Source organism: Phyllobates terribilis, unplaced genomic scaffold, assembly GCF_046119375.1.
Source record: "Phyllobates terribilis strain yellow unplaced genomic scaffold, ASM4611937v1 Scaffold_335__1_contigs__length_2066515, whole genome shotgun sequence".
Classification (NCBI taxonomy): domain Eukaryota; kingdom Metazoa; phylum Chordata; class Amphibia; order Anura; family Dendrobatidae; genus Phyllobates; species Phyllobates terribilis.
The window spans coordinates 1,102,305-1,114,774 of NW_027363095.1; the positions used below are offsets into that span (position 1 = coordinate 1,102,305).

The 12,470-nt window shown below is 49.7% G+C and overlaps 1 protein-coding gene across 1 annotated transcript in view; it reads right to left on the bottom strand.

The window, feature by feature from the left end:
• Positions 1 to 216: 216 nt before the first annotated feature.
• Positions 217 to 12,470, bottom strand: part of LOC141221818 (uncharacterized) — a 33,550-nt gene continuing 21,296 nt past the window's right edge. The window contains exon 7 of the mRNA XM_073666579.1: positions 217 to 3,427. Within this exon, the coding sequence (XP_073522680.1) occupies positions 2,262 to 3,427 (1,166 nt within the window). The 3' untranslated portion in view covers positions 217 to 2,261. The remainder of the gene's footprint in view (positions 3,428 to 12,470) is intronic.

Sequence of the window (12,470 nt, forward strand, 5' to 3'; positions counted from 1 at the left end):
ATGCTGCAACAAAAAAAAGTCATGGTCAAAGTGTTGGCTTCCTTAAAATTGTTCCAAAAAATGAAGTAATTCTCCCAGAAAATTACTGCAATTACACATTTTGCTATACATGTTTATTTCCTTTATGTGTATAGGAACAACAAAAAAAAACAGATAAAAAAAAAGGCAAAGTGAACATAATTTCACACAAAACCATCAAAAATGGGCCGGTCAAAATTGTGGGGTGTGGGTAAAGAACTTTATTTCAAGCATGTGAAGCTCATTCAAACTCAATTGTGGCAAGTAACAGGTGTGGGCAACATGAAAATCACACCTGAAACCAAATAAAAAGGGAGAAGTTGATTCAATCTTTGCATCGTGTGCATGCGTGTGCCACACTAAGCATGGAGAACAGAAAGAGAAGAGAACTGTTCTAATCTTGAAATTCTTGATATTTTTCAAGTCCATCTCCAGAGATCCGGATGTTCCTTTGTCCTTGGTGCACAGCATAATCAATACATTTACAACCCATGTCACTGTAGCTAATCTCCCTGGATGCGGACAGACGAGAAAAATTGATGAAATGTTGCAATGCAGGATAGTCCAGATGTTGAATAAGTAGCCCCACCAAAATTTCAAAGAAAGTCAAGCTGTCAGCGTGAACCCTCCGTCAACATTTGAATTAAATGAAATGCTATGGCAGGAGAATAAAGCGGACCCCACTGCTGACACAGAGGCATAAAAAAGCTACACTGCAGTTTGCCAAAATGTACATGAGTAAGCTGAAACCCTTCTGGGGAAGTGTCTTGTGAACAGAGGAGACCAATATAGAGCTTTTTGGTAAAGCACATTCTACTGTTTAAACAGAAGGAAGCCAACAAAGAAAAGATCACAGTAACTACAGTGGAATATGGTGGATGTTCAAAGATGTTTTGGAGTTGTTTTGCTGCCTCTGGCATTGGGTGTGCACTGTGTGCAAGGCATCATGAAATCTGAAGATTACCAAAAGATGTTGTGTGGCAATGTAGTGCCTAGTGTCAGAAAGCTGGGTTTGCGTTCTAGGTCATGGGTTGCCAGCATGGCAATGACCCCAAACATACATCAAAAAGCACAGAGAAATGAATGGAAACAAAGTGCTGGAGAGGTGTGAAGTGACCGCCAATGAGCTTGGATCTAAATCCCATTGAACACCTGTAAAGAGATCTTAATATTGCTGTTTGGAGAAAAATATTAAAATTTGAGAATCTTCAGTAGTTGATACCTTTGGCTAACTGAAAAGATGGTAACAAACTGAAAAATTTTAAGACTACTCAGGTCTCTTCTTCAGACATAGTATAACACAACATCTGAAGTGTCACATATTTATACACAACAGGGCACAAGAATAATGCAATAGATAAGACAAGTAGCGTGATGTAGAACTATTAGTATGGGAGAGGGAGAAGCAGTTGTGGCCATGAATATTGGAACAGTTCATTGATAAGGAGTGTGAAAGTTTTATTGTCCTGTGATTGAGGTCTGGTCCATGATTGTGATGCCGCCACATGGTCTGAGGAGCACATTCCTTAGTTGATGTAGAAAGACATAAATACATGCGAAACATTAACTCCTGCTCTGTGAGTGTGTCAAAGATTGTCATAAGTTTGTAATTCCACATTTTTCTGTCTCTCTGAGATTTGAAGTTACCTTTTAATACAAGTAATTTCATGTCCATGATGCTGTGATCAGGGATAAAAAATGTCTGGCCACAGGTAGATCTAATCTTTTTTCTTTTATTGTGTGGCGATGAGAATTCATCCTTGTTCTAAGTTTTTGCCCTATCTCCCCAGACTGATGTGACCCACCCTTTCCCCTGGTGCATTTCTTCTCTGTCCGGATTTTGCTCCGCATTGGTTCGTGCCTGGCTGCACTACGTATGGTTTCCATTGGATTTTAGTAACTTCATAATTGTAATACTGATGGCCTAAAATGTTCCCTTCCTTCCTTTTTCTTCCTATAACTTGATGTTTTATTGGACGTTATACTTATATTCTATGATATACTGATGCTGATATTGTCCTGGTTATTATTTTTATTTTTTTTGTATTTTTGTAATTGAAAATTATTTAACCTTTCAATAAAAATTGAATTTTGAAAAAGGCTTCTCCCGTGTGACTTCTCTGATGTTTCTAGTCTGTACAGAGACCAGTCGTGGCATTCTCCTTTGTGTGGGTTCTCCGGTGGCAATCAAGATGCACTTTCTGTTTAAAAAATTTCCCACATTTTGAATATGAAAAAGGCTTCTACCCTGTGTGACTTTTCTGATGTTTCTTAAGAGTTGCTTTCCGTGTAAAATATTTCCCACATTTTGAACATGAAAAAGGCTTCTCCCCTGTGTGACTTCTCTGATGTGTATTAAGAGTTGATTTCCGTGTAAAATATTTCCCACATTCTGAACATGAAAAAGGCTTCTCCTCTGTATGAGTTATCTGGTGTATAACAAGACCGTATTTCTGTTTAAAATGTTTACCACATTCTGAACATGAAAAAGGCTTCTCCCCTGTGTGACTTCTCTGATGTTTATTAAGAGCTGCTTTCCGTGTAAAATATTTCCCACATTCTGAACAGGAAAAAGGCTTCTCCTCTGTATGAGTTATCTGGTGTATAACAAGACCGTATTTCTGTTTAAAATGTTTACCACATTCTGAACATGAAAAAGGCTTCTCCCCTGTGTGACTTCTCTGATGTTTATTAAGAGTTGCTTTCCGTGTAAAATGTTTACCACATTCTGAACATGAAAAAGGCTTCTCCCCTATGTGAGTTCTGTGGTGTTTAACAAGACTTGATTTCTGGTTAAAACATTTCTCACATTCTGAACATGAAAAAGGCTTCTTCCCAGTGTGAATTCTCTGGTGAATAACTAAATCTGATTTTTGGTAAAAACATTTCTCACATTCTGAACATGAAAACGGCTTCTCCCCTGTGTGAGTTTTCTGGTGCTTAACAACACTGGATTTTTTAGTAAAACATTTCCCACATTCTGAACATGAAAAAGGCTTCTCCCCTGTGTGAGTTCCCTGGTGTTTAACAAGATCTGATTTCTTGTTAAAATATTTCCCACACTTGGAACAAGAAAATCTATTCTTGGCTGTGTGAATTTTTTGACGTTTAGTAAAAGATTTTTCGAGAGGAAAACTATTTCCATATTCTAAAAATGTCTTCTTTGCTTTAGGAGCAGTTTGTTTTTTAATGCTTAATTTGTGACTATGATTTTCCTTAGTAGTTGGTAATGAATCAGAAGACAGGACCTGTTTCAAAGGATCAGGTGATAAATCTTTGCTGTGAAGGGATGATGGTAAATCTGGAGTAATGACATTCACTTCAATTGTATCCTGTGGGATCTCAAGATCGTCTGATTTAAAAATTGAAGATGTCAGCTGTCCCTCTGATCTCCAGGTACAGTCATCTGCTAAGATAAAAATCTATTATTTTTCAATAAAATATCCTTGGATTTTATATTTTTTTACATTTCTACTTAAACTGTCTATAATAATGGCAAGTTATGTAAATATATTGAATTAATTATTCACCAAGACACTGACATTTCACAATCTAATAGAAAACCTCATAGGATGAACCAGTAGAGCGTGGTTTTCAACTGTTTGTTCATTCTGCCTCCCAAATATGGAATAAAAAGCCACCAAGTTATGTACGCAAAATAATAACAATAGAAACTTCTACTCATCTCACAAACAACAAGCCCCACTCAGGTCCATCGTCTGTAAATGAAAAAAATCATAGTTACCGGTAACAGGATTTTACAGAGCCCATGATAGCACCACCTGAGAGACGGTATCCGCCCACCAAGGACAGGAAACCTGCTGAATAAAAAAGGCGGTACCTCTCCTCCGCATCAGTTTTGTTTTAGAGCACGAGAGGACCTCCAGACAGTATGTTAGTACACAACTACCACCAATAAAACATTTCTCACTATACACCCATATATAGAAAACACCATAAGTGATCAAAAAGGGGGGGGGGGGAGGGGCATATAAGGGTGCTGTCATGGGCTCTGTAAAATCCCGTTACCGGTAGGTAACTATGATTTTTTCCCCCTTTTCCTTTGACAGCACCACCTGAGAGATTTATATAGAACAGACACCTTAGGGATGGATCACCGCTTGCAACACCTTTCTCCCAAAGGATAGATCAGCAGATGAAGAAAGATCAAGCCAGTAATGGTTATAGAAGGTAGAAGGAGATTACCATGTTGCTGCCTTACATATGTTATCAATGGACACTTCCGCCTTCTCAGCCCAGGAGGCTGCACCAGCTCTGTGGAATGGCCCTTCAGGTTCTCTGAAACTGGCACATTACTAGGGGAATATGCTAAGCTAACGGCGTCCCTGATCCATCTAACTATAGTTCCCCTTGTAACTTTAAGTCCCTTACTAGCTCCCTGGAAGGAGACAAATAAGGCATCACTTCTCCTCCAAGGCCTTGTTACCTCCAAATACTGAAGCAAAACCAGTCTAACATCTAGAGTATGAAGCCTCTGTTCCCCTAAATCTGTTGGGTTAGGATACAATGAGGGGAGAATGATCTCCTGTGTTCTGTGGAATTTGGAGGCCACCTTCGAAAAATAGGCCGGGTCTGGTCTTAACGTAACTCCATCTACAGTGACCTGTGTAAAAGGATGATTTACTGACAGAGCTTGTAAGTCAATAACTCTACGGGCTGATGTTATAGCTATTGTAACGGGTCTGGGAGGTGGAACCTCTGAGCAACTATACAAGGGGGCGGTCCTTGTAAGGAAGCGGGTGGCTCCCAGGGAAGACGGGCAGGTAGTCACGGCAAGTGATAGGGACAGTCGCTGGGTAGAGGGGCAGGTAGTCACGGCAAGTGACAGGGACAGTCTCTGGGTAGAAGGACAGCAGGCAGGTGGCTGGTGAGCACTCCCAGGTGAGCGGGTAAGAGTCTCTGGACGGGCAGGTGGTCACGGCAAGTGACGGCAGAGCCTCCAGGTAGGCTAGCAGGCATGTAGCAGGTGAGCGCTCCCAGGTGAGCGGGCAAGAGTCTCTGGACAGGCAGGTGGTCACGGCAAGTGACGGCAGAGCCTCCAGGTAAGCTAGCAGGCAGGTAGCAGGTGAGCGCTCCCAGGTGAGCGGGCAGGAGTCTCTGGACAGGCAGGTGGTCACGGCAAGTGACGGCAGAGCCTCCAGGTAGGCTAGCAGGCTGGTAGCAGGTGAGCGCTCCCAGGTGAGCGGGCAGGCTGGTCCATAGACAGACTGACAGGTGTCGGAAGGCAGACTGTCGGACCGCAGGCTTGCAAGCAGGTAAGCGGATATCAGGCAGGTATCAAGCAGGAATCTGGCAGGTGACTGGCAGGTAACAGGCAGGAATCTGGCAGGTGACTGGCAGGTAACAAGCAGAAATCTGGCAGGTGACTGGCAGGTAACTGGTAGCGGGACCTGAGGACTGAAGCAGAGTGAAGGCTTTGCAACAGCAATGCTCGGGCACCTCCATTTTGGAGGAGGTGCCTTATATATGGGAGGTCCTCCGGCAATTGGCCGGGGACTCCTTAGGACGGCGCGCGCGGTCCCTTTAAGAGAGGGGGAGCGCGCGCGCGCGCGCCCTAAGCACACTGCCGGGGAAAGAGCACGTGCCGGAAGCAGCGGGGAGAGAAGCGCTGGAGGACGCCGCGCCAGGAGCGGGGAGGTGAGAGGGACGGCGTCTCTGCCTAGTACGGGGCAGAGACGCTGATGCTACAGTACCCCCCCCCCTTTAGGCCCCCCCTTTTTTAGGCCAGAGAGAAATTTATCAAGGATGAGAGGGGCATGGATGTTCTCCCGGGGCTCCCACGTTCTCTCCTCAGGACCAAACCCCTTCCAATCTACCAGAAAAAAGGTTTTTCCTCTTACCCTTTTGGTGGCCAGAATGTTCTCTACCTCAAACTCGTTCTCAGCGGAAACCGGAGCAGGGGGCGTACCTGTAGACTTGGAAAAAGAGTTAAGCACCACGGGTTTGAGGAGAGATACATGGAAGGAGTTAGGGATCCGTAAGTTGGCCGGGAGTTTCAATTTGTAGGCCACCGGATTGATTTGTTTGATAACTTCCAGTGGGCCGATGAACCGAAGCCCTAACTTGTAGGAGGGAATCTTGAGCCGGACATACTTGGACGAGAGCCAGACTTTATCTCCAGGACGGAATTGTGGAGGATCCAGGCGTTTTTTGTCAGCGTGTTTTTTTCATCCGCTCGGACGACTGAAGGAGTGCGAATCGGGTACTCTCCCAAATGGAGGAGAATTCGCTAACGAGAGATTCCGCAGCCGGATTGTCCACAGAGGTGGAGACGGGAAATGGGATCCGAGGATGCTGACCGAAGACTACAAAAAACGGGGATTTGGAGGAAGATTCGCTCTCGTGATTATTGTAAGAGAACTCGGCCCATGGTAGGAGATCCACCCAGTACGAATGGTGGGCATTAACGAAGTGCCGGAGGTAACTGGTCAGGTTCTGATTGATCCGCTCCACTTGACCATTGAACTGTGGATGGTAAGCGGAGGAGAAGTCCAGAGTGACGTCAAGCAACTTACATGTGGCTCTCCAGAAGCGTGAGGTGAACTGAACCCCACGATCCGACACGATGTGGAGGGGCAGGCCATGGAGACGGAAGATGTGGCGGATAAAGTCTTTAGCCAGTTCGGGTGCAGACGGGAGGCCCGGCAGGGGAATGAAGTGCGCCATCTTGGAAAGCGATCAGCGACCACCCAAATGACCGTACAACCGGCAGAGACAGGGAGATCCGTTATAAAGTCCATAGCTATATGCTGCCACGGGGCAGCAGGTACTGGAAGAGGAAGGAGGCGACCGGCTGGCAGATGTCTCGGAACTTTGTTGCGGGCGCAGGACACACAGGCTGAAACAAAGTCTATTACATCCTTGTGCAGGGTAGGCCACCAGTAATGCCGGGTAATAAGCTGGAGGGTCTTTTTCTGACCGGCGTGGCCAGCTAGCTTAGACGAGTGACCCCAGTGTAGGACCTTCTTCCGATCAGGTACTGTTACGAACGTCTTACCGGGAGGGAGACGATTTAGATTCACGGGGGCCACTTGCATTACTCTGGCGGGATCAATGATGTGCTTAGGTTCCTCCTCTAGATCAGATACCAGGAAGGATCGGGACAAGGCGTCAGCTTTGATGTTTTTGTCTGCCGGGCGAAAATGAAGAACAAAATCAAAGCGGGCAAAAAACAAGGACCACCGGGCTTGGCGCGGGTTAAGTCTCTGGGCGCTCTGAGGGTAAGCCAAGTTCTTGTGGTCCGTGTAAATTATTACCGGGTGAAGAGCCCCCTCGAGCAGGTAACGCCACTCCTCCAGTGCCAGCTTAATGGCTAACAATTCTCGGTCTCCAATAGAATAATTGCGCTCAGAAGAGGAGAAGAGTTTGGAGAAGAAGCCGCAGGTTACCATTCTTCCGGAAGGCGACTTTTGGGTAAGTACCGCTCCGGCTCCAGAGGAGGAGGCATCAACTTCCAGGAAGAATTGTTTGTTGACGTCCGGACGATGCAGCACCGGGGCGGTAGAGAAAGCCTGTTTTAAGGAAAGAAAGGCTTCCTCTGCTTCGGGCGGCCATTCTCTGGGATTAGTGCCCTTACGGGTGAGCGCAGAGATTGGGGCAGTCCGAGAAGAGAAGTGCGGTATGAAGAGGCGGTAGTAGTTGGTGAAGCCCAGGAACCGCTGAATAGCCTTCAACCCCTCAGGTCGAGGCCACTTCTCGATGGCAGACAGTTTCTCAGGATCCATTCGTAGGCAGGTCTGAGAGATTATGTAGCCCAAAAACGGAAGCGAGGTCTGCTCAAAGAGGCACTTCTCATATTTAGCGTAGAGATGGTTCTGCCTGAGCCCGAGCAGAACCTGACGAACATCCCTCCGGTGTGTGAAGAGATCCGGAGAGAAGACCAAGATGTCGTCCAGGTATACCACTACGCAGGAGTAGAGAAGGTCCCGGAAGATGTCATTGACCAATTCTTGAAAGACGGCGGGAGCGTTACAGAGACCGAAGGGCATTACCAGGTATTCATAGTGGCCGTCCCGGGTGTTGAATGCCGTCTTCCATTCATCCCCCTGACGGATACGGACCAGGTTATACGCCCCACGGAGGTCCAGCTTGGTGAAGATTCTAGCCCCCCTCAGACGGTCAAATAATTCCGGAATGAGCGGAAGGGGGTATTTATTCTTCACCGTGATCTGGTTAAGGCCTCTATAGTCTATACAGGGACGGAGTGAGCCGTCCTTCTTTTTGACAAAGAAGAAGCCTGCTCCCGCCGGGGAAGTAGATTTCCGGATGAATCCCCGGGCCAGATTCTCCTCAATATATTCTGACATGGATCGAGTCTCAGCAGCGGACAAAGGGTAAATGCGCCCACGGGCATCAGGTCGATTGGGCAGTCGTATGGTCTATGAGGGGGTAATGTCTCTGCCTCCTTTTTATTAAAGACATCCGCATACGACCAATAAGGAGCTGGAAGACCAGGTAGATTGGCTGGAGTAAGAGAAGGACGGACAGGATGGACGGGAACTAAACAAGTCTTATGGCAGTCCTGTCCCCAGCGAAGGACTTCTCCGGTCTGCCAATCAAGCACGGGTGCATGTTTCTGAAGCCAAGGTAGGCCTAGTAAGAGGGCGTGAGAGAGTCCTGGCAGAACATGAAAGGAGATGCTCTCAGAATGCAGCATTCCCACCTGTAGAGTTAGAGCTTCGGTGATGAGTTGGATGGGATGTGGTAAGAGACCCCCATCCACGGCGGCGACAGATAAAGGTACGGCCAGAGGTTTGGTGGGAATGCGGTATTTTTCTACCAGGGATTGAGAGATGAGGTTTCCAGCAGCTCCAGAGTCAAGTTGAGCCAGTTCAAAATAGCGGTTCTCTCCGCAGATGATAGAGACTGACAGCATCAGGGATGGAGAGGGTTTATTTTTGTCTAGGGCAACCTCTCTGAGCGATCCTAGACACAGGCGTTTCCCGACCTCTCTGGACAGGAACGGATCCGGTGCTCCTTACTGCCACAGTAGAAGCAGCTCCCCTCGGCACGGCGTAAGTCTTGACGGGTTTTGACCATCTTGGTCTGGTCGACCTGCATAGGCTCAGGTGAGTGTGCCTGGGGAGTAACGGAGGGAGTGATGGGTTTCTGGAAGATAGGGGCTAGACGTGGAAACCTCCTCTCACGGATGACCTCTTTGGCGCGCTCCTGGAACCGGATGTCAATCCGGGTGGCAAGTGTTATTAAGTCGTCAAGAGTGGTAGGAATGTCCCGCCCGGCGAGTTCATCTTTAATACGGCCGGACAGACCCTCCCAGAAGACAGACACCAGGGCGTCGTTATCCCAGGCCAGCTCCGAAGCAAGGGTACGGAACCGTATGGCATATTGGCCCACGGTGAGATTTCCTTGATGGAGGCGTAGCAGAGACTATGCGGATGAGGTCTTCCGTCCGGGTTCGTCGAAGACTTTCCGGAAAGCCGTGAGAAAGGCTGGCAGGTCGGACACCAGGGGGTCTCCTCTCTCCCATAGAGGATTTAGCCAAGCCAGAGCCTCCCCCGTGAGGTGGGACATGATAAAAGCTACTTTGGACCGGTCGGAGATAAACTGGTGGGCAGCGGCGTTGCCGGGTTGCGAGTCATGACACTAGCGGTGGTTGCTGGTGGAGCAGTCAGAGTGTCCAGGCGAGAGTTGACATTCCGCAGGTGACTCAGCATGGACTCCTGTTGGGACCTCTGACGGGACAGTTCATGACACAGGTCCGAGAGCGAGGGAGCTTGGGTGCCACCGGGTTCCATGGCCCGAGCAAACTGTAACGGGTATGGGAGGTGGAACCTCTGAGCAACTATACAAGGGGGCGGTCCTTGTAAGGAAGCGGGTGGCTCCCAGGGAAGACGGGCAGGTAGTCACGGCAAGTGATAGGGACAGTCTCTGGGTAGAGGGGCAGGTAGTCACGGCAAGTGACAGGGACAGTCGCTGGGTAGAGGGGCAGGTAGTCACGGCAAGTGACAGGGACAGTCGCTGGGTAGAGGGGCAGGTAGTCACAGCAAGTGACAGGGACAGTCTCTGGGTAGAAGGACAGCAGGCAGGTGGCTGGTAAGCGCTCCCAGGTGAGCGGGTAAGAGTCTCTGGACGGGCAGGTGGTCACGGCAAGTGACGGCAGAGCCTCCAGGTAGGCTAGCAGGCAGGTAGCAGGTGAGCGCTCCCAGGTGAGCGGGCAAGAGTCTCTGGACAGGCAGGTGGTCACGGCAAGTGACGGCACAACCTCCAGGTAAGCTAGCAGGCAGGTAGGTGAGCGCTCCCAGGTGAGCGGGCAGGAGTCTCTGGACAGGCAGGTGGTCACGGCAAGTGACGGCAGAGCCTCCAGGTAGGCTAGCAGGCAGGTAGCAGGTGAGCGCTCCCAGGTGAGCGGGCAGGAGACTCTGGACAGGCAGGTGGTCACAGCAAGTGACGGCAGAGCCTCCAGGTAGGCTAGCAGGCAGGTAGCAGGTGAGCGCTCCCAGGTGAGCGGGCAGGAGACTCTGGACAGGCAGGTGGTCACAGCAAGTGACGGCAGATCCTCCAGGTAGGCTAGCAGGCTGGTAGCAGGTGAGCGCTCCCAGGTGAGCGGGCAGGCTGGTCCATAGACAGACTGACAGGTGTCGGAAGGCAGACCGTCGGACCGCAGGCTTGCAAGCAGGTAAGCGGATATCAGGCAGGTATCAAGCAGGAATCTGGCAGGTGACTGGCAGGTAACAAGCAGGAATCTGGCAGGTAACAAGCAGGAATCTGGCAGGTGACTGGCAGGTAACTGGTAGCGGGACCTGAGGACTGAAGCAGAGTGAAGGCTTTGCAACAGCAATGCTCGGGCACCTCCATTTTGGAGGAGGTGCCTTATATATGGGAGGTCCTCCGGCAATTGGCCGGGGACTCCTTAGGACGGCGCGCGCGGTCCCTTTAAGTGAGGGGGAGCGCGCGCGCCCTAAGCACACTGCCGGGGAAGGAGCGCGTGCCGGAAGCAGCGGGGAGAGAAGCGCTGGAGGACGCCGCGCCAGGAGCGGGGAGGTGAGAGGGACGGCGTCTCTGCCTAGTACGGGGCAGAGACGCCGATGCTACAGCTATCAGTATCACTGTGTTCAGAGTGAGAGTTCTTTCTGTCACGCTTTCTAAGGGCTCAAAAAGGAGACTTAGTCAGGGCTTCCAGGACCAGGTTTAGATCCCAGGGAGGCATTCTCGGGGTAACAATAGGTCTGGATCTATCGCACGCCTTTTTAAACCTGATAACCCATCTATCTGCTGCCAAATTATAGTTATATAAAGCTCCTAGCGCTGATACTTGCACCTAAAGGGTACTGATAGCAAACCCCATATCTAAGACCCTTTGAAGAAATTCCAGAATAGCTTTAATAAGAATTTTAACCTTAGCCGACTGCGCCGAAATACATAGGAATTTTGCCCATGTCCTACCATAGATCTTAGTCGTCACAGGCTTCCTGCTTTTGAACAGAGTAGTGAATAGACCTTGGGAAAACCCTTCCTGGATTAGTAATGACCTTTCAAACTCCAGGCCATCAAATGCCCAACCTCTGAGCATGGAAGATGTAACGGGTCTGGGAGGCGGAACCTCTGAGCTACTATACAAGGGGGCGGTCCTTGTAAGGGAGCGGGTGGCGACCAGGCAGGCAGTCACAGCAGGTGACCGGGACAGTCTCTAGAAGAACGGGCAGGAGGTCACGGCAAGTGACCGGGGCAGTCTCTGGGTGAACGGGCAGATGGTCACGGCAAGTGACCAGGGCAGTCTCTGGGTGAACGGGCAGATGGTCACGGCAAGTGACCGGGGCAGTCTCTGGGTAAAGGGTTGGTACGACCTGTGGCGGCTGATGATAGACGTGAGCTCCCAGGTGAGCAGGCGAGAGTCTCTGGATGAACGGGTGGTCACAGCATGTGACGGCGGAGCCTCCAGGAAGACCAACAGACAGGCGGCAGATGAGCGCTCCCAGGTGAGCGGGCAGAAGTCTCTGGACAGGCGGGTGGTCACAGCACGTGACGGCAGAGCCTCCAGGTAGGCTAGCAGACAGGCAGCAGATGAGCGCTCCCAGGTGAGCGGGCAGGAGTCTCTGGACAGGCAGGTGGTCACAGCACGTGACGGCAGAGCCTCCAGGTAGGCTAGCAGGCAGGTAGCAGATGTGCGCTCCCAGGTGAGCGGGCAAGCTGGTCCATAGACAGACTGACAAGAGTTGGAAGGCAGACCGTCGGACCTCAGGCAAGCAGGCAGGTAGTTGATGTGCGCTCCCAGGTAAGCGGGCAAGCTGGTCCTTAGACAGACTGACAGGAGTAGTAAGGCAGACCGTCGGACCTCAGGCTAGCAGGCAGGTAGCAGAATATCAGGCAGGAATAAGACAGCAAGCTGGCAGGAATCTGGCAGGTATCTGGCAGGTAACTGGCAACGGGACCTGAGGGCTGAAGCAGAGTAGTGAACAGTGCAACAACATTGC